Consider the following 27,343-nt stretch of genomic DNA (forward strand, 5'->3'; position numbering starts at 1 on the left):
TATTTGAGAGGGAAATGAACAGGATTTAGTGATTGGATGAGAGGTGTTAATGGTGACTGTCAGGCCTCTTTCCTGGCTGACTGAGGTGCCATTAACTGAAATCAGAATGACCAGGAAGGAAGTCAGGGAGTGTGATGAAGATTAAGGTCTCGAGGCCTGGGTGGGGTGGCATGTTGGAACCAACTGTTAGCCTCTCTGCCGGACTCCGTTCAGGGAGGCCTGGAGAGCTTGGAGTGCACCACAGTGGGAGTATTTATAGCAGAGAAACTGACTCATGCTTCAAATCAGAACCTCCCACCTCCTCCACATCAATCCAGTTGTTAAACATTTACTATTACTACTAGATTGGGATATTCTTGATACCCCAAAATGGGGTTCAACGCATCGTGCTCCAGACTTGACTTTCTTGTTAAGAGAGAAGAGCAGCTGTTAGGGGAGAGACATAAAAGAGAAATTAAAACTTGATGATTGAAGTTTTTACCTAGAAGCAATCAGGGTAATTGACAGAGCACAGGAAAAATCAAAAATATTAAATAGACCAATTGCAGGCAATTGTATCCAGTAATTTCAAATAAGAAGCAAATACGCCCCATTTGTCTATGTGCAAGGATATTTAGAACCCACCTCCCTTAATCCAGGGAGGCTGCCTGCAATACACCAGCATCCTTCTGTGGCTTTCCTGACCATGCACTGTTTCTCCCAATCAACCAGAGCCCATGAAAAGGCATGAAAAGGAATAAGATTTGAGGGGTGAGAGTCTATCCACACACAATAGTGGCGGCTCGAAATGTCTTGTAAATGAATAGATGAATGAACGGATGAGAGTAAGTAGGGTGGTGGAGGAAGAGGAGAGGTCTCAGTTGAACTGCCCCTCCCTGGCTGCATAAAGCTGGCTTCTGTCTTTCCCAGGGGAAGGTGATGTTTCCTGGGCTTGAGAACAGGAAGAAGAAAAGTCTGGAATGGAGCTAACGGTGGAAAAAGGGGGAGACCAGTTCAGAAAAAATCATAGTCATTTTGAGCTGGAAGAAACTCCAACAATTAGTCAGTCAAATTACCCCCATTTCACAGGTGAAAGGACAGGGCACCAAGAAAAATGGAAGAAAATGTTACTGAATGCTTACCCTCTGCCAGTTACGTGTTCACGTACTTGTGTCCCTTTTTAATCCTCTCCACATCCCTGTGCAGTGGTGTTGCTAACTCCATCTCTCAGGCCCCGGGAGACATATCAATTGCTCAAGGTCACTCAGCAAGTTTATGGTAGCTGAGGGACCAGAACAGACCTGACATGGCCCAGCCCCTCATTCACAGACCCTGTGGTCTGGCCCCTGCCTGCCTCTCCAGCCTCATTCCCCACCCGTTCCCCCCTTGCTCTCTTCCTTCGAGCCTTTTGGAACTGCTTTTATTTCCTCAGACACGCCAAGCGCCTTCCTGATTCAGGACCTGCCTCCTCAGAGGCACTTCTTCCTCTGTCTGCTTGGCCATCTCTCCTCCCCCTCTTCACCCAGACGTCAGCTGACTGATGGATGCTAAGCATAAGCGACCTGTAAGACATCTGCCTGGAGCTGTTCAGGAGGCTGCGGGGTCCACAGGTCTGTGGGTTCCCAGGGAAAGATACAGATTTGGGATTCATTACATCTGTAGATGCTATGTCTACCATTTCCTTCCTATAGTAAAGTCTTTTCTGTTGCACCTCCAAGACTGATCCTAAGGTAAGTTACCAATATGACTGTTTCCAATGAAAAAGAATAGGAGAAAGGAGAGTGAATTTTTTTCTCAAGGTCACACACCCTGAACGAATGAAAGAATGAGCAAACAAACAGCAGCTAAGGAAAGGAGTCAGCAGTGAGATGGTTACTTTGCTGATAACAGTGAATGGTCAGAAAAGGGACCACAGGGATGCTACCTTACCATGCCAGAGGGCAGAATGAAAAGGGCACCGACTTTCAAGGCAGATGCGCCCAGGTGCGTCCTGGGATTTAGATTGACTGCTATTTTTAGTTTATTTAATCAAACACTTATATAGCACTTACTATCTACTAGGCAGTTGGAAGAACTCTACAAATATGTATTCAGCAAATCCTCTCAAAAACCATATCAGGACTTCCCTGGTGGCACAGTGGTTAAGAATCTGCCTGCCAATGAAGGGGACACAGGTTCGAGCCCTGGTCCGGGGAGATCCTACATGCTGCGAAGCAACTAAGCCCGTGCACCACAACTACTGAGTCCGTGCTCTAGAGCCCGTGAGCCACAACTACTGAGACCGCATGCCACAACTACTGAAAACTGTGCTCCTAGAGCCCGTGCTCTGCAACAAGAGAAGCCACCACAATGAGAAGCCTGTGCACCACAACGAGGAGTAGCCCCCACTGGCTGCAACTAGAGAAAGCCTGCACGCAGCAACAAAGACATAACGCAGCCAAAAAAAAAAATAATAATAGATAGATAGAAAAAAAAACTTAAAAAGAAAAACCATATTAAGCAGTTGTTATTTTTAACCCTATTTTGCAGATGAGGAAACTGTGACACACAAACGTTAACTGACTAGCTAATTAAGTAGTGAAACTGCTTTTGAACCCAGATAGTCTGACTTTTAACCATTGCTTCTTATTTGGCTAGCTATGTGGTATATGGCTATTAAAGACAGTGACGTGATACAGGGTATGTCAGAATGCAATTTCTAGAACGTATGGGAATAGCAGATGTTGGGAATGAGAAAAGTCAAACCATTCTAGTCGGGAGTCAAGCACACCTCTGAAACCTAGAAGTGAAGCATAAGCTCAATGGTCAACAAATCACTGAATGTCAGGGCTGGACAGGTCCTCAGAGGACCCTGGCCCGCCCCACACCCATCCTCATATACATAAGGAAATTGAGAAGATCTGATTGAGCAAGATAGCGATGAACCCAAATCTCCAAAATGTTACATGGGAACCCAAATTTAAACCTAAGTTTCATAATGCTGTTGTTTTTTAAAAAATAATTTTAGATGTTCAATGGAAAACGAGACACGGTTTCATAATTAAAGACCAAGAAACTAAGTTGAAAGTAAGGTCTAAGAGTTTGCACTTCTCATGTGTGATGGCAAGGAATATGTGACATGTGAAAAAGTAAGAGAGGGTAAGGGGACAAAAGAGACTCGAAGGCAGGAAGGAAGAAAAGCTGGAGCGGGGTGTGTGGCGAGAAAACAAGGGACAAACAAAGAAGTAATGACATAAAATCACAGGAGCAGCTGAGAAGCCTGTGAGAACTAGCAAATGAAGCCCTGAGATAGAGACCAGCCGTTCAGCCAACAGAGGAGCCACAGACGGGCCAGGTGTGACCTACAAGGGAGCGGTGGAGGCTGCAGCTCTAGTGAGGCTGGCTCGCCTAGGGAGAGGCCCCTCAGCTCCTACCCACGTGGACACGTGCAAACTGCCGGATCTTCTAAGTTTCCAAGAAATGCTGGACGTTCAAATTTTACGGGAACACAAAAATCAAATTTTACGGGAACACAAAAATCAAATTTTATGGGAACACAAAAATCAAATTTTATGGAATTAGTGGGCAATTAATTCCAATCTGAGCGGAGGGGTATCCCACAGTCAGGCCAGCCCCATGAGGACAAAGACAGGGTTGTTCTCCATCTTTGCTGCATCCCCTGCCGGCACATGAAGGACATTCCATAAATATCTGTTGAGTGAATTAACTAAACTGATTTAAATACAACTTAAATGTCATCTAAAAGGCAGGGCTTCCTGACAGAATTACAATATTTGATAGTCACCCCAAACCCTGAGCTCTGCAATACCTCAAATCGCTGTGGAACCTGGCTGGAGAACCATGACTCTGCAATGAGAGGTGGAGACGTTTAACTGAAGCTGCAGAATGGCCTGGGACCCCTCGTACGCAGTCAGAAGAGAACTCTTTCCTCCTCACTGCCTGCCTCCAGAACCAAAGCAAGACTGGAGGGTCTGCTGGCTCCCCACTCCCCATTCCCTTCAGGTTTAGCGAGGTTTCACCTACCACATGTTGTGGGCTTCAGGGCTCTGCACCAGATAAGCTTACACCAAACTCAGGATATCAGCCCTTCATCAATGTTAAACACCCTGTCTGAGGTTTGAGGAGATGCAATTGTTTCACTGATGCTATTCCTGAGAGCCGAGCTAACCACTTTTCTGGGATTTGGAGGAAAGGTTTTTCTGGAGTTTTTTCTTAGAAATGAACAATGTGATTTTAAAATACTTCCTTCTCTTCCTAAAATTTCTTCAAGGTTCCACATGGCTGCAGATTTTAGCAGTTAAGGCAAAAATTCATTTGATGAAAAGAGAAAAAAAATCCCCTGAAAGTTTCAGTACCCAAATACATAAATCTTGGTATTTTCCCCTGTGTGTATGACACCATAACGACAATTCGGTTAAAGATTCATTCAAGCTGGGAGATAGGAGGGCCTTGGGCATTTTTGTACCCAAGTGAGCAGCTGGATTTCTCCTGCAGACAGGGGCTTGTGACCATGACCTTGTTCCTCTCACTTCAGCATCACAGCACACTTTCAGTTGACACCCACTTGGGGTACTGGAGCGGTGGCAGCCTGCGAAACTAAGTCTCTGGAGTCACGAACACACATGCTCACAGTACAGAGAGCAGCCACTCTCCTCACATGTCTACGTCAGTGCTGGTGTCAAACAATCTGTCCTATTAAGTCTACAAACATTCTGTTTGTCAACCCCATGTCCCAGTTTGGGCAGACGACATATGCTCACCAGGTACATGGATAATCAAAAGAAGAGCACACAGTCTTTTCACTCAAGGAAGCTTAGTGTAGCTCGTTTCTTTAACCTAGTTCTTAATAAATCCAATCCAAATGAGCCCTAGACCAACTCAGCCTCAGTAATAATATTCCACAACAGCAACACACTTCCTGAAGGCTCACTGTGTGCCAGGCACTTGTTCCAAGAGATAGATAGATGGATGGATAGATAGATGGATGGACAGATAGATGGACGGATAGATAGATGGATGGATAGATAGATGGATGGATAGACAGATGGACGGACAGACAGATGGATGGATAGATAGATGGATGGATAGACAGATAGATGGATAGGCTCATTTATTCCTCAACTTAACTCTATGAGGTAGGGCTTATTATTCACTTATTCACTCACCAAATATTTGTTGAGCACCTGCTATGTCCCAGGTACTGTACTAAGCAGTGAGGACACAGCACTAAACAAATCAGACAGAATCCTGCCCGCTTGGCCTTTACATTATTGGTGAAGGTGGGGACGCGGGGCAGGGAGGAACACATTAAATGGGAAAGTATCACAGGTGATGTTAAGTGCTACTGAGAAAAATAAAGCAGTGTATTGGGGAGGATGATTAATAATGAGAAGGGAGGTTGCCATCATATGTGAGGTGGTCCCAGCTGGCATGTGAGCAGGGCCCAGAAAAAACGAGGGAGTGAGCTTGAGCGTGTGGGGAAGAGCATTCAAAGAGTGAGAACCGCTAAGTTACAGTTGAGGAAACTGGGGCTCAAAGAGGTTCAGAAGCTGACCGTGGTCACTCAGCTGGTCCGGGACAGAGCTGGTGTCCAGACACAGGTGGCCAGCTCCAAAGCCTGCACTGTTAGCCACAGTGTGAGATGCCTTGGTCCTTCCTTGTCAATTCCACCTGCATCCAGTCCCCGTCAGTGGTTTCTGTTTCCATGAGTGCTGAAGGCAGAAATCTACTGGTCTCAGATATGCCACCATGGCTTCCCTGTCTTCACCTATTTCAGATTGAAACTGCAGCCCCCTGACTCCTAACAGACAATAAACCCCCTGGTCCCCCCAGTCCCAGAAACTCCACAGAACTCGCCTCACATATGCTCTCAGTTGTCAAGCTATTCCTTGTCTCCTGGATGAGTGCATCCAGAATTAAGACGTTTGTTCTTTAAATCAACTTCCTTTTGAACTTTCCTGTTTCCTGTCATGCTAAAATACCTGCCTTTTTAACCCCTTATTCTTGCACTTAAAAATCCTTCTTTCACAAGACATTTCCCTCTCAATCTGTGCAGTCCAATTCAGTGGCCACTAGCTAATGTGGCTTGTGAGCCCATGCCACGTGGTTAGTCCAAATTGAGATGTGTTGTTAGTATAAGATACACACCAGACTTTGAAGGTCAGGTATGAAAAGGGGAATGTAAAATCTCTCATTAACATTTTCTATATCAACTACATGTCGAAATGAAAATACTGTGGGTATATTAGGTTAAATAAAATATATTATTAAAATTAATTTTACCTGTTTCATATTATATTTCTATTTAACAGCACTACTTTGGCCGGCTCTTTCAAGATACCCATATCACATCACGCTCAAAAGCCACATCTGCCTTTGACTGTTCTTGTCTTAGATAGGATATATCTGAGACCTACAGCATGCTTTGGAGAATAAGGTTCTTACTAGAGCTATTTAATACTCTGCAAGTCTTTTTAAACCTATTCTCCAAAGTCTGATTAAAGGTATTTCAATGCGCTATTGATCATTTCATTAAAAATTTCTTTATAATCCCTATTATTTTCTAGTTACTCAGTTCATAGTTGAGAAACTCTATTACAACTAATTTATGATGACATAGTCATTAGTTTCTTATTAATATGAATTTCTTATTATTTTCTGAATGTGTACAGTAAACTTCATTTTTTTTTTCTAGTTTTTAACTGTTACATGGGAAACACATTCAGAAACTACAGACCAGAGAGGCTGATGGAAATTCAGACACTGTTCTTAACAGACATTCAGGGGAACATTATGAAAAGTGAAGGTCACTAGGAATCAAAACAGGTTCATTTCCTCAGAACAAGCCTATCAAAATAATTTGGTTCCCTGAGATGGATACTTGCTAAACAGAACAGATCAAGGTCACAAAGGACAGAACTCTGAACTAATAACTTTCAAATGGGGGCAGAGAGCAGACATGATTTCTTACAGTGATTCTGGGCAAGAGGTCCCCTCACTTTCACTGGTTTCATTTTGAGCCCCAGAGTCCTTGGGCTAAGAGCTCATCAGCAAAGGCACGAGCAGCATTGAGAAGGAGAAGGCCAATGTGCACAAGGGAAAGGGACTGAAAACAAGAAAACAAAGAGGCCAAAGGAGAGAATCCCATGCCCATAAAGTAGCTAAAAGACATTTTCCTTTGAGTCTGGTAGATGGGCACTGAAACTTATCTCCAAAGAGGAACTGCTAAAATGTTTTCCACACTTTTTGGGGGGACAGTATCACTATTTTTAGTCACACTTCATATTAAAACTTGTCTGGGGCTTCCCTGGTGGTGCAGTGGTTGAGAGTCCGCCTGCTGATATAGGGGACATGGGCTCATGTCCCAGTCTGGGAAGATCCCACATGCCGCGGAGTGGCTGGGCCCGTGAGCCATGGCCGCTGAGCCTGCGCATCCGGAGCCTGTGCTCCACAACGGCAGAGGCCACAACAGTGAGGCCCACGTACCACACAGACAAACAAAACAACTTGTCTGAGCAAATGGAAAAGGCTCTATCCAGGTTTCACCTTCAATCCTGAGATGGAAGCTTTTATCTGTGACTGCAGAATCTAAGGTGCTGTGTGCCCTTAAGTAAAAACTTCAAAAAGCCTTCTGTACTCAAGAGAAAACAACATGAGAAGAAATCAAAAGACAGAAAACTTGTGCAAACAAGGGCTGATGTACGCTGGCAAACTTTCTGCTTTTAAACAGAGAAAGCAATGCCTACCATCAAAGCCTATATGAATTAAAAAACATTAGAGTGAGACATGCTGGGACCCAGCCCCACCCCCCAGCAGGCCAGCAGGGCTGGCAGCCAGTGGAGTCAGCTGCCCACACTACTTGGGTCTGCCACAGCAGAAGAGTGCGTGCAGCCCATATAGGGGGCAGCCCGAAGCATATAACTCTAGTCACCAAAGGGGATGGGGAGAGTCCAGCTGGGCCCCACAGCACATCTCTTACATAAGGCTACTTCTCCAAGACCAGGAAACGTAACCAACCTACCCGCTATATAGAAATAAACATAGAGAATCAGACAAAGTGAGGAGACAGAAATATATAACAAAGAAAGGAACAAGACAAACCCCCAAAGAAGAACTGAGTGAGTAGAGAGAAGCAATCTAACCCATAAAGACTTCAGGTAATGATCATAAATATGCTCAGTGAACTCAAGAGAAGAATGAATGAACACTGCGAGAAGGTCAACAAAGGGTTAGAAAATATAAAGAAGACTCAAACAGCTGACATTTTAAAAATACACTAGAAGGAATCAACAGTAGATTAGATGACACAGAGGAATGCATCAGTGAACTGGAAGACAGAGTAGTGAAATGCACCCAAGCTGAACAGAAAAAAAAGAACTTTAAAAGGTAAGGCTAGTTTAAGAGACCTCTGAGACAACAGCAGGCATACTAACATTCACCTTATAGGGGTGCCAGAAGGAGAAGAGAGAGAGAAAGGGACAGAAAACTTATTTGAAGTGATAACAGCTAAAAACTTCCCTAACCGGAGAAAGGAAACAGACATCCAAGTTTAGGAAGTACAGAAAGTCCCAAACAAGATGAACCCAAAGAGGTCACACCAAGACACATTGCAATTAAAACAGCAAAAGTTAAACATAAAAAGAGAATCTTAAAAGCAGTAAGGGAAAAGCAACCAGTACACACAAAGGAACTCACATAAGACTTTCAGCTGACTTTTCAGCAGAATCTTTGCAGGCCAGAAGTACATCATGATGTACTTAAAGTGATGAAAGGAAAAAAACTTACAACCAAGAACTAGAAATATGAAAACTAAAAAAGGAAAAATCTCATTGGTAAAGGCAAACATACAGTAAAGGTCAACCACACAAAAAGCTAGTAGGAAGGTTAAAAGACAAAAGCGATAAAATCATCTATATCTATAGTAAAAAGTTAAGGAATACACAAAATAAAAAGATATAAAATATGACATCAAAAACATTAAATGTGGGCTTCCCTGGTGGTGCAGTGGTTGAGAGTCTGCCTGCCGATGCAGGGGACACGGGTTCGTGCCCCGGTCCGGGAAGATCCCACATGCCGTGGAGCGGCTGGGCCCGTGAGCCATGACCGCTGAGCCTGTGCGTCCGGAGCTTGTGCTCCGCAACAGGAGAGGCCACAACAGTGAGAGGCCTGCGTACTGCAAAAAAAACAAAAAACAAAAAACATTAAATGTGAGGGTGGGGTGGGCAGCAAAAACGCAGGGTTGTTATAATGTGTTCAAACTTAAGAGATCATCAACTTAAAATAATCTCATAAAATTGACTCATTATATAGTTATATATGAACCTCATGGGAACCAAAAGCCTATGATAGATACATACACAAAAAAGAGAAAAGAATCCAAACATAACACTAAAGATAGTCATCAAATCACAAGAAAAGAGAGCAAAAGGAGAAAAAAGGAACAAAAAAGAATTGTAAAAACAACCAGAAAACAATGAACAAAATGGCAATAAGTACACACCTATCAATAATTACTTCCAATGAATGGACTAAATGTTTCAACCAAAAGACATAGAGTGGCTGAATGGATTAAAAAAAAAAAAAAAAGACCCATCTATATGCTGCCTATAAAAGAATCACTTCAGATCTAAAGACATAGACTAAAAGCGAGTGGACGGAAAAAAGGTATTCATGCAAATAGAAATAAAAAGAAAGCTGGGGAAGCAATACTTACATCAGACAAAACAGACTTTAAACTAAAGACTGTGGGGCTTCCCTGGTGGCGCAGTAGTTAACAATCTGCCTGCCAATGCAAGGGACATGGGTTCGAGCCCTGGCCCAGGAAGATCCCACATGCTGTGGAGCAACTAAGCCCAAGCACCACAACTACTGAGCCTGAGCTCTAGAGCCCGCAGGCCACAACTACTGAAGCCTGCGTGCCCAGAGCCCGTGCTCCGCAACAAGAGAAGCCATGACAATGAGAAGCCCACTCACTGCAACGAAGAGTAGCCCCCACTCATCGCAACTAGAGAAAGCCCACATGCAGCAACGAAGACCCAACACAGCCAAAAATAAATAAATAAATTAATTAATTAAAAAATTTAAACAAAGACTGTAATAAGAGACAGAGAAAGAGATTACATAATGATAAAGGGACCAATCCAACAAGAAGATAAAACAATTGTAAATATCTATGTACCCAACATAGGAACACTTAAATACATAATGCAAATATTAACAAACATAATGGGAGAAATTGTGACAGTAACACAATAATATTAGGGGACTTTAATGTCCCACTTACATCAATGGACAGATCATCCAGACAGGAAATCAATTAGGAAACATTGGCCTTAAATGATACATGAGACCAGATGACCCTAATAGATATATATAGAACATTACATCCAAAAGCAGTAGAATACACATCCTTTTCAAGTACACATAGAACATTCTCCAGGACAGATAACATGCTGGGCTACAAAACAAGTCTCAATAAATTTAAAAGACTAAAATCATATGATGCATCTTTTCCAACCACAGTGCTATAAGACTAGAAATCAACATAGGTAGTATGCTTTTTTTACATCCATCTTAGTAATACTTTTTTGGATCTGCCTCCTCAGGCAAGGGAAACAAAAGCAAAAATAAACACATGGGACTATATCAAACTAAAAAGGTTCTGCACAGGGAAGGAAACTATCAACGAAATGAAACAGCAGCCTGCCGAATGGGAGAAGCTATTTGCAAATGATATATCTGATAAGGGGTTAATATCCAAAATATACAAAGAACTCATACAACTCAATAGTAAAAGCAACAACAACAAAAAAAACCTGATTAGAAAATAGGAAGGGGACCTGAAAACGCATTGTCCAAAGAAGCCACAGAGATGGCCAACAGGCACATGAAAAGATGCTCAGCATCACTAATCATCAGGGAAATGCAAATCAAAACCACAATGAGGTGCTACCTCACACTTGTCAGAATGGCTATCATCAAAAAAGACAACAAATAACAAGTGTTGGCGAGGATGTGGAGAAAAGGGAACCCTCATGCATTGTTGGTGGGAACATAAACTGTTGCAGCCACTATGGAAAACAGTATGGCAGTTCCTCAAAAAATTAATAGAAACTGCCATATGATCCAGCAAATTCACTTCTGTGTACCTGAAGAAAACAAAAACACTAATTGGAAAAAAACATATGCACACCAATATTCATTGCAGCATTATTTACAATAGCCAAGATATGGACGCAACCTATGTGTCTACTGATAGATGAATGATTCAAGAAGATGTGGTATCTATATATAATGGAATATAACTCATCCACAAAAAATGAAATCTTGCCTTTTACAACATGGGTAGATATAGAAAGTATTAGGCTAAGTAAAACCAGTGAGACAGAGAAAGACCAATACCATATGATTTCACTTATATGTGGAATCTAAAAAACAAAACAAACAAACATTCAAAACAGAAACAGACTCACAGATACAGAGAATAAACTGGTGGTTACCAGAGGGAAGATGTATAGAGAGGGTGAGTGAAATAGGTGAGGGAGATTAAGAGGTACAAACTTCCAGTTATAAAATAAATAAGTCATGGAGATGTAATGTATAGCACAGGGAATATGGTCAATAATATTGTAATAACTTTCTGTGGTGACAGATGGTAACTAGACTTATTGTGACCATTTTGTAATGTAAAAAAATACTGAATCACTATGTTTACACCTGAAACTAATGTATCGATAATATTGTAAGTCAATTTAAAAAGGGAAAAAACAAATAACAACAATAATGAAGTGTACAATTCAATTTTTTTTAATTACAGTAAAAAGACAGCAATAAAACAAATTCCTAGATCTAGTTCTTTAAAAGTAGTTGTAAGTCTTTTTCAAAATTCCTAAAAGATACCTGTCAAAAATAAACAAAAACAGCAACAAATGCAAAAATGTGAAATTTCATTAGATCCTGGTATTTTAAAAAAGACATCCTTTTGACAATTGGAGGAATTTGAGTAAGAGTAGAAGTTAAGTGATATTATGAGATTACTGTTAATTTTTATAAATATTATGTTATTGGGCTTATGCCAAAGCATTTAGGAGTGAAGTGTCGGAGTATAAAGAAAGTATAATTATGGCAAAATGTTAATAAATGAATACATAAATAAACCCCCATTCTGAATTCTATGGCCCAAAGAAGGTTCCCCCACCCCTCTACTGTAGATTACAATATTGAATACAATCTATGTGATTGGTAATTTGCTGTCATATAATTTCACATGCTTTAGCAAAATTACATTGGACAATATATATGTTATATATAAGAGATTAACTGTGGCTGCACCAATCAACAAAAAGTTGCTTACCTATTCTTGGGTTGGGAATACATAGACTTTGAGTCAAATAGACCTAAGTGCTAGCAGGTTCTACCACTTATTTGTTGTGTGAACTTGGACAAGGTACTTGACCTACCTCAACTTTGTTCTCCTCCTTAACAGTCTCTACCTTATAAAACTGGTGACAATTAAATGAAAACAAAAATCTAAAACTCTAAGCACAGCACTTGGCACAGAGCACGTGCTTAATTCATGGCAACTATTATATACACCCCATTATAATACTGGATCTAGTTTTTTGAGAGGAAAATACAACACTATTTTGATTTGGATTACCTTTCATAAATAAAACCTCACAGGCTCTCTGAATCTTAATTAAGCAAAGCATATGAACAAGTCTCACATAATAATGTGAGATAATGATAATTTAAAATGGGGAAATGTTTGACCAATACTTTATCATCTAATGTCCAGATTTAACAATTTGTATTGTTAAAAATATTAAAAGAGATCAATGAAAGAGGGGCTTTGCTGGTGGTGCAGTGGTTGAGAGTCTGCCTGCCAGTGCAGGGGACGCGGGTTCGAGCCCTGGTCTGGGAAGATCCCACATGCCGCAAAGCAACTGGGCCTGTGAGCTACAGCTACTGAGCCTGTGTGTCTGGAGCCTGTGCTCCGCAACAAGAGAGGCCGCGACAGTGAGAAGGTCCGCGCACCGCGATGAAGAGTGGCCCCCGCTCGCCGCAACTAGAAAAAGCCCTCGCACAGAAATGAAGACCCAACACAGCCAAATAAATAAACAAATACATTTAAATCAATGAAAGAAACTTTATATGAAGTGGTATATGACTTGGTTCCTGCATACAAGGATCTAAAATCTAGCTGGAGAGACAACTGGCAAGATAAAGGATCCATAAAAGGTCAACCACAGCAGAATAAGGCAGGCGCTGCTAATGAGAGCTAACTAATACAACAGTTCCTATTTTTGATCTTGCTACTTGCCCAGCGCTATCTAGGTCCTGTCCACGTTACCCCACTGATGCAAACCAGGGCCAAATCCTGCCAGCCCTACCTTCAAAACACACCCTGCTATCTTCAATTCCTCACCCCAACCCCAGTCATTTCTTACCCACCCCACCCAGTCATTGTTCCCGCGGCCTCCTAACTGGTCTCCCTGCTTCTCTTTTTTCATCAGCAAGGACCATCCTCCACCCAGCATCCAGAATCATTCATTTAAACACTCATCACAATTTCACTCCTGTTCATAACTCTCTGAGACTTCCTATTTCACTGGGAATAAAAAAAATGTAGTCTTTCAAAGGGCCACAGGGACTTCCCTGGTGGCGCAGTGGTTAAGAATCCGCCTGCCAATGCAGGGGACACGGGTTTGAGCCCTGGTCCGGGAAGATCCCACATGCCGCAAAGCAACTACGCCGGTGTGCCACAACTACTGAGCCTGCGGAGCTCTAGAGCCCACGAGCCACAACTACTGAGCCCAGGTGCCTAGAGCCTGTGCTCCGAAACAAGAGAAGCCACCGCAATGAGAAGCCCGTGCACCACAACGAAGAGTAGCCCCCTGCTCTCTGCAACTAGAGAAAGCCCACGCAGAGCAACGAAGAGCCAACGCAGCAAAAAATAAATAAATAAATAAATTTATTGCAAAAAAAAAAAAAGGGCCCACAAAACTTTATTTCTAGGGTCCAGCCTTGACTACTTGTACAACTTCATTTCCTATTTACTCTCCAGCACAGTGCCCACCTCGAAGTTCTTTAAACGGCTGAAGCCTATCTCAGGGTTTTTGCTGCTGTCCTCTCTGTCTGGAATACTACTCTCCCAGATGGTAACCTGGCCTGCTCCATCATTTCCTTTTAAGTCTACACTCAACTGTTACCCTTTTAAAGAGACCCTCCCCTGACCATACTATATAAAATACTAACCATCAGAGAGTGACAATGAAATATCATACCTCCACCCCATGGAGCACTATGAAGCTGTTAAAAAAAAAAAAAAATGAGGATGATCTCTATGAACTGATATGGAACGATTTTCCAGACATATGGTTAATTGACAAAAACAAGGTACAAAAGAGTACGCAGAGTATGTTACCTGTTGTTTAAAAAAGGGAGTTAGAAATAAACATATGTATCTGTTTATAACTGCAAAAAGAAACAAAGATAAAACTGAAACAAATTATATGTTATGGGGGGAGAGGAAGGGGGGGAATAGAATTTCTGAGCATATATATATATATATATATATATATATATATATATATATTTTTTTTTTTTTTTTTTTTTTTCGGGACCCAGGCCTCTCACTGTTGTGGCCTCTCCCGTTGTGGAGCACAGGCTCCGGACGCACAGGCTCAGCGGCCATGGCTCACGGGCCCAGTCGCTCCGAGGCATGTGGGATCTTCCCACATGTGGGATTTTCCCGGACCGGGGCATGAACCCGTGTCCCCTGCATCATTAGGCGGACTCTCAACCACTGCGCCACCAGGGAAGCCCCTGAGCATATTTTTTTATGGTCATCCCTCAGTATCTACAGGGAATTGGTTCCAGGATCCCAGTGGATACCAAAATCTGAGGATGATCAAATCCTTCATATAAAATGGCATAATATTTGCATATAACCTATGCACATCCTCTCATATACCGTAAATCATCTCCAGATTACTTATAATACCTAATACAATGTAAATGTTATTTCAATAGTTGTCAGAATGTGGCAAATTCAAGTTTTGCTTTCTGGGACTTTCTGGAATTTTTTTTTTTCCTGAATATTTTTAATCTGCAGCTGGTTGAATCTGCAAATATGGAAGGCCAGCTGTATATGGTTTTGATCTGAACCATGTTAATAGTTTACATATTTAAAAATTAAATCAAGGTGGGGGAAACCCTAAAACTGAATAGAAAGAGAAACAAATTAATGCTACTATGTATCACTTTGATAACATAACGACACAGAAGAAAAATTCAAATAACTTGAAAATACAGTGTTCTATACATATTTAGTGGGATATATGAAAGAATAAAAAGAACTGCTAAGAAATCTTGAACTGTATTTAGTAAAGTTTGTGCTTGGGAGTAGTATTGGCATAGCAATTATGGAATTAGTTTGTGTTTAATGTAGATTCGGAAAATATACTAATGCTACTAAGAATAGAATTCACTCCATGGGGAAGGGAGGTACTAATATGGAATGGAGGAAAAGGAAGAACTGAATTGTTGGACTAGCTTTTGCAGTAACAAGATAAATGCCTGACTTTGTGAAAACTATCTCCTAGCACTGAAAACTGACAGGGCCTAGAAGCTATGGCTCCAAGAGTCTTGAGCACACCTAGCACCCAGGTCTTAATTTCTAAATACCATCCCCCACTAAAAGGAAAAAAGGAATCTAATGATTCCAAGGCTGAGTCAGGAAAAGAACAAAATGAGTCCAGAACACCCTTCTACACCAGGAAGTAAGGAAAGTGCTCAAAACTGAGGGAAACATGGCAAAAGGACACTGAAACTTGGAAGGGTTCCCACTTGCCAAATACAGAATCACTGAGCGTCAAAATGAAAAATGACAGGAATGCCATCTTAAATAATACACGAGTCCTTACTAGTATTAAAAAAAAAAAAGAAAATTAAAAAGGGAGGTGCAGAAGCCCTTTGTTACTGAAGAATGTCAATAAAGTATAAACAAAATAGGGATACAAAATTGCTATCTACAAACATTTTAGAGGGAAGAATTGCCACTGGGTTGTAAAACACCGGGTGAAAGATTGTTGGAAAACAGGATATGCACACAATCTCAAAGTGTTACTTAATGAATCAGGTATTACAGACATACCCATTTTATTGTGCTTTGCAGATATTGTTTTTTTTTTTTTTTTTTTGCGGTATTCGGGCCTCTCACTGTTGTGGCCTCTCCCCCTGCGGAGCACAGGCTCCGGACGCGCAGGCTCACCGGCCCTGGCTCACAGGCCCAGCCGCTCCGCGGCATGTGGGATCTTCCCGGACCGGGGCACAAACCCGTGTCCCCTCTATCGGCAGGCGGACTCTCAACCACTGCGCCACCAGGGAAGTCCGATATTGTGTTTTTTTACAAATTAAAGTTTTGTGACAACTCTGCACTGTCAGATGGTAGTTAGCATTTTTTAGCAATAAAGTATCTTTTAATTAAGGTATGTACATTTTTTTAGACATAATGCTATGGCACACTTAATAGACTACAGTATAGTATAAACATCACTTTTAAATATACTAGGAAATCAAAAAACTCGTTATGACTTGCTTTATTGCGATATTTCCAGTGGTTTGGAACCGAGCATGCAAAATCTGTACTCACACGCTTGTATTTTCTCCTCTACAATGGAGAAATCTGGTGGACCTCACCTTAACCAAATCATCAACATTAACGTCTCCAATAATGAGACAAATGGACTGCATCTGCAGCCTGATGAGATGCACACCTGTGAGAATTCCTGCCCAGGAATATTTAAAACAGAATCTAAGCATGTACTTCAACATCGAGGGACATTTTTATTAAAAAAAAAAAAAAAAAAAAAAACTAGTCCAGACCCCTTCAAAAAGGGCAATACCATAAAGTAGAAAAGAGAAAAAGAAAAAAAGAAGCTGGCTTGGGCTTCCCTGGTGGCGCAGTGGTTGACAGTCCAGTCCGCCTGCCGATGCAGGGGACACGGGTTGGTGCCCCGGTCTGGGAAGATCCCACATGCCGCAGAGCAGCTGGGCCCGTGAGCCATGGCCGCTGAGCCTGAGCGTCCGGAGCCTGTGCTCCGCAACGGGAGAGGCCACAACAGTGAGAGGCCCGCGTACCGCAAAAAAGAAAAAAAAAAAAAAAGAAACTGGCAACAGTTTAGATTTTTAGATTTAAGGGGATTAAAGTGGAATGACTACCAAATCTGGTGTGTGATCCAAGATCGGCTTCTGGACCCTATCTGAAAACAGTATTGTATCAAGCTATATTTCCTGACTGTGATAATGGTGCCAGGGCTTAACTGCAAACATATTATTCTTAGAAGACCTATGTTGGAAGTTTCCTGGTGGTCCAGTGGGTAAGACTACTCATTCCCAATGCAAGGGGCCCAGGTTCAATCCCTGGTTGGGGAACTAGATCCTGCACGCGTGCCCCCACTAAGATGTGGCACAGCCAAAATAAATAAACAAATATTAAAAATAAAAAGACCTATGTTGAAATATTTAGGGTTAAATTGTCATAAGAACTGCAATTCTCAAATGATTTAACAACAAAAAAGTTAACTGGATGGGTGTGGGTGTATATAGAGAGATGTAACCCAAATGTGATAAAATGTTAATAAGTGGTGATTCAAGAAGAAAGGTGTGTAAGTGTTCACTTTACTATTTTGGCAACTATTCTAAAGATTTTAAATCTTCCAGAATTTTAGAAAATTAAAAGGCACTATTAACCACTTCCATTTCCCTTGCCTCTGCACTAGTAATCTCCATATTAGTAAATGTTCACCACCACCCAACAACTACATATTTACTGCTTTATTTCCTTACTGTCTCTCCCCCACTATAATGTAAGCTTCCCAGTGCTGACACGTAGTTGATAGTCCATAAGTACGTGATGAATGACTGATGCTCACAATCACCCTATTAATCAGATATTATTATTATCCTTTCTCTCATGTGAGTGGCGCTCTCTTTAAAGGCAAAGGTATGGAGGCACACAGAGGTAAGGTAACTTACAGAAGTTTTAACTGTGAGGAGCGGGGCCAGGTCAGAGGCCAGGCATCTCTCTGGGAGCAGATACTCTTCATCACTGTTAGGCAGCTTTCCCTAGTGAGGTGGGCTTGGCCTGGCCCCCAAAGGGCTCACTGCAGACCTACACGGTTTCCCTTAGCGCAAAGCCTATTCAGAGAAGGCGATATTCAGGCTTGCGGAACGAAATGACGTCTGAATAAATAAATGAATTAGGTGGGAGAAACCAGCTAGTTCAGAGGATCTTCCTAGAGGAGGTGTGGCTTGATGGGTAAACCGGCTTTTCAGTTAAAGAGAGAGCAAACAGCAGGCAGTAGTGACCAAAGGTGCATTCTGGGACCCGGGAGAGACCTGTGCCTCTGGAGGAGTTACCTTATCCCTTCAACCTCTGTATATGCCTCTCCCTCCTGCCCACAGCCACCAGCACATGAAACCCTCACAGCTCTCTGCGGTCTGTGATGGTACCTGCCCTGGTCCCCCACCTCCAATTCCTCTCAACTACAATCATTTCTCTTTACTGCTGCCAGATTAATTCTTCCTAAGTGGATGGCTCTGATCCTGTCAGGCCCAGAAAGAGGTCTCCTTTGCCTGCAGAAGAGAATCCCAACTCCCAAAGAGGACATCCAGGGCTCCCCTAGGGGGCCTCAAGCTCCCGTGGGCACTGCAACTCTCCAGTGACACTGATGACTCCCTACTGCCCAAGGTCACCCTCTACACCCTGCTCCCCTGTCTTTCTTTCCTGGTTTCCTGCTCTTGGAATCTTTCCCCACATCACGGCATGTTCACATACCACCTGTCCTCGGAGGCCAGGTTCAAACACCCTCCCTTCCATGAAGTTTCTGCTTCACAAAAGATATCTGATTTCACAAAAGATGTTGCTGTCTTCCCTCTGCACGCCCACAGCACTTTACTTTTACCTCTCTTACAACATTTACTTCTGTGCCTTACACTGTAGGTTCTTTTGAACGTATCTCAACCCCCCATTCCGCAGGCTGTAAGCCATAGATGCATGCACCCCAAAGGCACTCAATAAACGCTGAACGCAGAGTGGAGAGGGGAGGTTCATCAGGGGTGTGGGCTAAGGGGGCCGGTGGCAGGAAATTCCAAGAAAAGAAGTACTAGTTAAGGGGGTTGTTACTATGCTTCAGGGGTTTGGTTATGACTTAACTAGGGGCCTGTGTGGGGAGAGGTTGATAAGGTTGGGGAGGTAAAAAATGGAGACAAAGATTAACTATTTCATGGCGCTGTCGTGACGATTTAGCTGAAGATGCGTGAAAGGGATGAACACAGTCCTAGACACTCACATGTTAGTCCTTTCATGTCCGGAAGGGAGGGGAAAGGGGACCAGCCGACACTCCTTAGGAATTCTGAATTGAGACCCTCGCCTACCCCCCGCAGGGCAGTTCTGAACTGCCGCCCTCCGCGCGGGCGCGGGCATACTTGGCTTTGGCCGCAGCGCGCCCACCCCCAGCGCGGAGGCCGGCGCGCGCGCAAAGAGCGCCTTCCTTGGCCAGGGAGGCCAGCCGGAGACAAGCTCCCGCGCTGCGGAAGCAGGGAACAAAGTTCCCCTCAAGTTCTGCGCTACGGCACCTCCGGCTGGAAGCAGTAACTTAGTCACTTGAGTCGCACTGAAAAGGCACCCCTTCCGGAGGAACACGAGCGGGAATCGGGGATCGTGGAGGTTAAGAAGGCTCCCCAGAGGGAGGAAAGAGCCTAGGGGCGGTGAACGAGAAGGAATCGCGTTCCCTCTTTTTCCCAAACAGGCTTCAGAGCCTGCGGTCCATCCACGTTTCCTGCTGACCACACTAGGGAGACCTGTGGGTGACACGACCAAGTCCCGCGCGCGGGCTGCGTGCCCCACGCCAACCCCATCACCCCACCTTGCAGCGGCCTCGGGCCGCGCCCGTCCACCCGGCCCCGGAGCCCTGGGGCCACTGACACCCCGCGCTGCCGGTCCCCGCGGGCTCCCGGGGGAGGCCTCCACTCACCCAACCGGAGCAACAGGCAGACCACTCCGAGGGCCCCCACGGCCCACCCCGCGGCGCTCCCCGCGGCCATAGCGGACGGGCCAGCTTCCGCGACAGTGACCCAGTCGGGCGTCGCCTCGGCCTGCCGGAGCGAGAGAGAGCCCGCCCCTCGGTGCGCCCCGCCCCGCGCGTCCCGCCAGGCCCCGGATGACGTCTTGGCGCGCGTTTTCTTCCCCCTCCCGAGAACGCGGTCTGGGCCCCGGGTCCTTCCTGCTCTTCTGCCGCCCCCCGCCCTCCTCTGTGGAGCTCTCCCCCAAAAGTGGCTTGCGTTTTCACACCAGGTTTATCCTCGTTCCTCCCGCACCTCCCGCATGTTTCCTTGGCATTTGGAACGTGATGGAGACGCCCCCATAGCCGGGGGTATCGGACCGTCGCTCCCCGAAAACCGCGCCCCACTCGGCTGGAGGTGACAGCAGAGCTCTGTGCCGGGACAGGGAGGTTCTGAAGCGCTTTTTTCCTTCAGCTCTTTCCAGCAGCCGCAGTCGCGCAGCCTCGCTTTTCCTGCCAGTCACTTCGCTACTACGACCCTGGACAAGACAGCTTCCTCAAATATTAAGACAAAGGGAAACGGGCAACATTCTAGACGACTGCTAGACTGTGTGGGGTCCCCTGGGGCGGCCCCAATCCTCCTCCCCCAAGTGCCTGCTTCTCCTCATTCAAGTGCAGCTACCTTCTCGTTAAGACGGACCTCACCCCAACACTCCCTCACTGGGAACTGGGATTTCCAGCCTTGGGTTTCTCCTTTCTCCGTTTCCTCTTTGTTTCACTCTTCCTCCATCTCTACTGTGGACTCGCCCTCAGGCTGGGGAGTCGGCGCTGCTCACTCCCTCTCCGTTTGGCCTCCCCAAACCTCTCTCCCTCGTGCTGCAGCGGGCGCTTGGAATTCCGCATCTTATTCGCTAGTCCTCTCCCCTCAAATCCGTCTGATCCCAGACTCAATTACTACTGTATTCCCAGAACCAGCTACTGGCATCAGTCTCCCGGTCAGCCCCCATTCTTTCAGACAGTGGCACCAGAATGATCCCTGCTCGGCCATGGCAGTTGAGGGAACTCTTCGTTACCATGTGAGCAGGAAACTCCTCCCGTGAGCTGGACTCTCGAACGGGACTCTTTGATGTCCCAACAAACACCAACGTGTTTGCCAGTTGTGAAGCGGTGGAAGTGTGCCTTACTGTTGCTGTCATTACCATCGTCCTCAGGTGAGGACCTCCACTCAAGACACTTGAACTGCCCCGTTAAGAATTCATAAATGATTTCTTACGTTAGCCATGAAATTGTAAAAGGTGTCTATATCCGTGAAATTTCTGGGACTGATGTTCTGTACCGTGAGCTTAGACGTTCCCCATCATCTGAAGCTATTGGGAACACAAGGCAGGTACAGGGTGTAGCACAAAATGTGAGAAGATCAAGGTTCTCCTCTGCTCCGTGCTGGTAAGAACTCGGGCTAACTTGGAAAGGTAAGATGGAATCAGAACTTTAAACACTGGGGAGCCCCTCAAAGTTTTTGAGCTGGGAAGTGATCTAACAGCAAACATCTGTTGAGTACTTGCTATGAGCCAAGCCCTGTGTTAAGCGCGTTCCCTGCATTAATTTAATCTTATTGCTGTCCTTGTTTTTACAGATTAGGAAACTGAGGCTCTGAGAAGGTAAGTGACTTGCCCATGGACACAGAGTAAGGTGCAGAACTGGGAGTCCAACCCAGGGTAAGTCCAAAGTACCACTCTTACCCTTTCATACAGCATGGGCAGCTATACTGCTGTTTGGACTGGCCAGCAAAAGCTGTCAGCCCGCTCAAGAGCAGGGCTGAGGAAAGGACTGCCCAGTCACCTGGGCTGGGAAGTATTCCCCAGGTCATGGTCTCCAGGTATCAGGCAAGGAATGGTTTAGTAGGTCTTCCTCGATTGGCTGCTTCTCTGGCCAACGAATGGTGCCAGCTCTTTCATCAAGAGAAATGCTGTGCTTCCAGCAACCGTTTTTAGAAGCCCTTATATGCCTGGTCTAGCAGACTTCATTAGTCAAAAGTGGCTCAGAAAGGCTGGACCTGCAATGCATTAGGCAGAAGGGCCAAAAGGCCCTATCCATATACTGAGCACTGGCCACCCAAAGGAGGGCTGGATGTATTTTACATCCTGTGACCAGTGTTGAGAGGTCCAGTTTTATCTGCTCATCACTGTAAAGAATCATGGACTAGAAGGGAAAAAAGGAGGGCTCGTTCAGTCTGCTTGTGTGGCGTGGATGGGCTGCTGCTCTTCCCAGCATGCCACTCTAGTTCTCTGGCTCTAGTTCTTGCCAAGCTTGGAACTACACCCAAGAAGCTTGGGAATCCTAGAAAGACAGAGCAAAACACTGATTCTAATCCTGCATACGTGAAAATCGTCCTTGCCCCATATGGAAGTGTATATTCACTTCATTTATATCAACCCTGGGCGGATTTGCACCAAGGGTGTGTGTGTGTGTGGGGGGGTAATCTTTATTCCATCATACTCTGTTTCCCTTTTTAAAATGCTCCCTGGCAAAAAGAGAGCATTTGGAAAAAATTAGGCAAAAATAATACATAAGACTTAACATGGAACCATTCTGGGTACCCAAGAGATAAACAGTCACATTTCAACACCCGACCAAGCCAGCAGCTGCAAGAAGTTGATAAGGATGCAGCAAATGGGGCTGGGGAGCAGAGGAAAGCACATATTAAAGCCTTGGAAAGGCTTGAGTTTTAAAAAGAAGAAGAAAAGGAAGTACCTCCTTCTGCTTTTTACCTCCATCTAGTTCCTTTTGCATTCTGTGAATTTTAAAGAATTACAGATGGGTTCTGACTAATCACGTGTCACTGCTCTAGCTTTCAACATTCTAGTATTCTTCTCAATTTGCAGATGTGGTGAACTCCCCCCAAAAACCTCCCAGCATCTGAGTTGTGCAGGGAACAGAGATGGGTGTGTTCCGTGGGCTCAGTGCACAGGAATGGCAGCTCCTGCGCTTTCCTCCATCCTGGAAAAGGCTTGCTGAGCATTTCACTGTCAGGACAATACGACAGAGTCTGAAGAAGATGGGGTGCTCTTGCTGCCAAGACAGAGGAGAACGCTGTCCCAGGTTCCTGCTCCCCTCCTCTATCAGTCTCCTCTCACTGCATCCTGTCTCCCCACCTCCACCCCATTCCCACCCAAAAGAAAGCTAGATTCTGAACTGGCCTGTCAGGCCTCCAGGCCTGTGTGTTGAGTGGTGCACGACTCTGCCCTGGACAGTCAGGGTAGATGTGTATGTATGTATGTATGTGTGATATACGTACATTTTCAGCAGCTGAGAGTAAAGTGTCTTGAGAAAGGGGTGGTTTTTATCACTTGTACAAAGGTGCCACTTGTACTGGGGGTGAGGCGTGATAATAGAAGCCACAATTCACAAACCCTGAGTTTAGCAAGCCGAAGTCTGGGGCAGGACTCCAGGCCCCCAGGTCACAGCTCCATAGACAGAGTGGCTGATTAGCGAGGAGAAAGGACAGTGGACTCTAGTCAATGTAAACAGCCATATTTTCAACATAATTTACTACAGGTCTCTGAAGTGTATATAAAACATTTTAGTGCAACATCTTACAAATAGTTTTCCTTTAAAAAAAAAACAAACAGAAACAAATCAACAGCTCTCTACATCATGCATGGGTAGTTTGCCTACCCTACCTCTTTTTTTTCTTCTTCAAAAGTTAACGCAGAGAAACCATTGTTTGAAAAGAATATGAAAACTTGCTACAGAAACACCCTAGGGAAAGAGGGTGTGGTCATATCCGTGTCCTGGAACGGGCCTAGCACAGTGTCGTTTTTCATTAATGCAACATCGTAGATGTAGATAAATCAAGAGAGCCAGTCGGCAGTTTTCCTCTGCGTGTCTCTCCTGTAGGCAACTTGCAGTGAGGTTTCCCAGCCACCGGAGGCCACCATTATCACTCATCTGACGCCACATTTCCATAGAAATGGCCAAAGAAAGAAGGTCCTGGGGATTTTCATAGAAAGCTGAAAAGCTCACGCTTTGACAGTATCCCCTGGCCCAATAGAAAACGCACAGGAAAAAAAAAAAAAGTTATTAAAATACTGGCTTCGGTTTCTTTTTTTCCTTTCAAATCTCCTGCAAGTGCTTCACTTACTTATGTGCAGCACTGGCTTTTCTTTCTTCTGTGAACCAATTCAAACTCAGATCTTCATTATGCGTCCCAGTTCCAGCCAGTCCTCCGGCATCTTTCCTTTCAGACAGAGGGAATGTACATCGTCTTCTCGAGCTGACTCTATGAATTAAGGGCCAGCAATTTCCCACTGAAAGCCCACACCCTGAAGTGAAGAAATGGGGCCAAAGACCGCCTTATTTCCTCAACACTGCGCCTGCTGTGTACCTCTACAGCATTGATGCAGCACAAGAAATGGGGATGAGCACATGAGGCATCAGTGGGATTCAGGTGGCCGTGCCTACACAGTCTCACAGGAGAGGACTGGTGTATCTGGGAGGGAGAGGAGGCAGGCTATGTAAGCCCCTCAGGAGACGGTTGGGCAGTTGCCTTGCTCCCCCCTCGGCTATGACACATCAAAGCACCTGCCGAGCACCCAGGCCCCCTGCACACCCGCACACGCCAATGAGGATCAGTACCCACGTGGCCTGGAATCCTATAGCGCTCCCCTGGAGTCTGTTCTGTCCCAGAACAGGGTTTCACACTAATCTCTCTGGTTAGACCTAGTTCCAGAATCCCTGGAGGTTTTTTCCAAAGTGGGAACTCCCTTGGGATTCAAGCTGTACGTTCATAAGGAAGGGAGATGGAACTTGTGGCCAGCAAAATTTGAGAAAGCCAGGGCAGGAAAACATCTTCATGGAGTGCACAGAAGGAAACACTTGCAACCGATGATGCTCCGGAGCCGGGCATCTTGCCCAGCAAGTGTGAAATAAGAGGTGACACTGGCCTTCGCCAGGCTTTAAGGGGCATTCAAATGAAAAGCTGCCATGACAGTGAACAACCAAATCACCTAAAGCCACAAACAAGAGCTAAGAAAGGGAAAGATAAAAAATCCACGGACAAAGGCATGTGATCACTTTCTGCTGAGATGAGGTAATCCATGAAGATTACAAAGGGCTGCGTCTGGGCCTCACCTGGGCAGATATTCTTATGGCAGTGAGATGCAGGTCAATCGGCGAAGAAGAGAGACGTCAGTATCTTTGAGAAAAATCTAATTGGAAGGAAGAAGGAAAACCTAGTCTTCATATCTCCAGGGAGGTAGCTGTTCCTCCCTGTTCTACAGTGGCTGGCTCTGGAAAACCCCCCTCACTGCTGGCTGACTGTCCCGACGTTCACGAACCTTAGCTGTCAACCAGCCCCAGTGCCTCCCGACAGTGTATGTGGGGGCTGCTGGGCCCTCTGCAGGCTCACTGGCCATTTTCCCTTAAGAGTTTGGCAAAGCACCTGAAAATAGAAGCCCACCTGCTCGCAATTATCAGTCAGAGACTGCCCTTGCAGAACAGACCAAGCCAACGACCAGCCTTGGTTCCTCCTTTCACTAATCAGTGACTTTGATCAATCTGAAAGTCAGTAGCTGCTAAAAGCAGCCCTCTGCCCACTTTAACTTGCAAAGTGTGTGCTGTTTGGAGCTTCTGACTCGTTCTCCAACGGAGTCTGCTCATTTTTTGGCAAGGTTGGGATGAAGCCTATTGCCTCCCCAACAGATAGGCTAGGCTGGGCGCTATCTACTCCTAGTGGGGTTATGCAGGATTTATCTTGTACATACAGTTCTTTGAAGCAAAATTCAATGCTTTCATCTTGACTACAATCCAACAACTCCAGCTGAGGGAAAATATAAGATACAAATTGGGCCCACACTACACATAATTTTCAAGTCTCGTTAAGGAAGTAAAAAATGTTTGGGTATATTTTGATCCATGGGTGGCATTTTCAAGTGTGCAAAAATGAAAAAAAAAGTCTTGGAAGAGATTCCTTTGCGCTATAAAGTTCGTCCTTCCTGCTGCCATCAGTCGTATTTAAGGGTAATTTGTCCACAACATGACGGACTCCAAAAAGCGTAAACCAAAGGGATTGAAAAAGCGTCCCTTGCAAAGAATAAGAACCCCTGTAACATCTATATCTGAGAATACTATATAAACCAGTGAGTAGACGTCGCACCGGGAGCTACTCACCACATTACCGAAAACAGAAACAAGCAACCTAATTCGGCAGGATGGCGCCATCTGCTCGAAAATAGCTAACCAACCAAGACTGCCACCTAGAGGCAGTCTGCCTCTGGCTGAGCGGTGACTCTGAACACTTCTCAAGTCCGACCGCGTTCTGTGGGAGCGCCCCAGAGGTCGGGTGCTGTCCGCTGTCTGATCGCAGAGCAAGAGGCAGTGGGGAGAGCCTCAGCTCCTCTGTGGCTTATGACCGCCAGGGGTCCCCTTAGTCTATGGCTCCTGGGTGGATACTGAGCACAGGGGGCTCCAGGCAAGTTGGGGAGTAGTTGAGGTGTGGTTCCTTGATCCACAACAGGGGCACCCCATTCTTCCCGTCGGAGTTCTTGCTGGAGTTCCGGCTCTTGAAGCGCACCAGCAGGATGGTGATGATGAGGATGCCAAAGATGGGGAAAGGGTAGAAGAAGACGAAGTAGAAGAGCGCGTCGTTGGAGCAGATGATGGACTGCAGGGTGGAACCTGAAAAGGACCGAGAGGGTGACAGGACAATGAGGGCTGAGAACCTGGATTCTCACTCACTCCTGAAGACCCCACCCAACTGCATGGATGCAACTTGGCAGGACTCCTGCATCCACCCTGTCTTTCCCCTCCTGCCACTACTGGAGGGCAGACTACCCTGGTATTCTTGTTTTCACAACCGCATCTCTTCCAACACAGCTGGAAGTTCAAACAAAGCCATGCCTCCATTTCCCACTAGGGGTCAGTTGTATTGCTTGGAAAGCCACACAAGAAAGTGTAATTTATTGATTGTGAACTCAACTGTATCTGGGGTGGTGAAGATGCTGAATCCACTTCAGCCTGAACCTCCTTCCTGGTTGTATTTTACGTGTCCCTTTGCACTTAGTTCTGCTGCCAATGTCCTTCTTTGGAACAGAACACATTCTCTACCCACCAGCTTCTGAGAGCAGTTTTACCAGAAATGATGCTCATTTGATTAATGTTATCAATTAAAAAGTCGTTATGGACCACTTACAAATGTCTGCAGTGTATCTGCGGCTGCACAGAACACAGTGTTAGTTATTCCTGGATACAGAGGAGAATGAAACCTCACACCCCTGACCTCATCAAGGACTGCTGCTCTG

The 27,343-nt window shown here is 44.9% G+C and overlaps 2 protein-coding genes across 10 annotated transcripts in view; both read right to left on the reverse strand.

Moving 5' to 3' along the window:
• CD58 (CD58 molecule) overlaps positions 1-20,165 on the reverse strand; it is a 43,821-nt gene extending 23,656 nt beyond the window's left edge. For 3 of the 4 annotated variants that reach the window (XM_032627530.1, XM_032627505.1, XM_032627513.1), the window contains exon 1: positions 20,019-20,144. In XM_032627530.1, coding sequence (XP_032483421.1) covers positions 20,019-20,088 — 70 coding nt within the window. In that variant the 5' untranslated portion in view covers positions 20,089-20,144. Of the gene's footprint in view, positions 1-20,018 lie in introns of all 4 variants that reach the window. The other variant, XM_032627521.1, reaches the window with a different exon arrangement.
• A 3,395-nt stretch (positions 20,166-23,560) lies between these two features.
• The window catches only part of IGSF3 (immunoglobulin superfamily member 3), a 99,034-nt gene continuing 95,251 nt past the window's right edge, over positions 23,561-27,343 (reverse strand). For 3 of the 6 annotated variants that reach the window (XM_032627483.1, XM_032627449.1, XM_032627458.1), the window contains 2 exons: positions 26,496-26,720; positions 23,561-24,318 (listed from right to left, as the gene is read on the reverse strand). In XM_032627483.1, the coding sequence (XP_032483374.1) occupies positions 24,233-24,318; positions 26,496-26,720 (311 nt within the window). In that variant the 3' untranslated portion in view covers positions 23,561-24,232. Of the gene's footprint in view, positions 26,721-27,343 lie in introns of all 6 variants that reach the window. The other 3 variants (XM_032627491.1, XM_032627477.1, XM_032627467.1) reach the window with 2 other exon arrangements.

This window comes from Phocoena sinus, chromosome 1, assembly GCF_008692025.1.
Source record: "Phocoena sinus isolate mPhoSin1 chromosome 1, mPhoSin1.pri, whole genome shotgun sequence".
Taxonomy (NCBI): Eukaryota; Metazoa; Chordata; class Mammalia; order Artiodactyla; family Phocoenidae; genus Phocoena; species Phocoena sinus.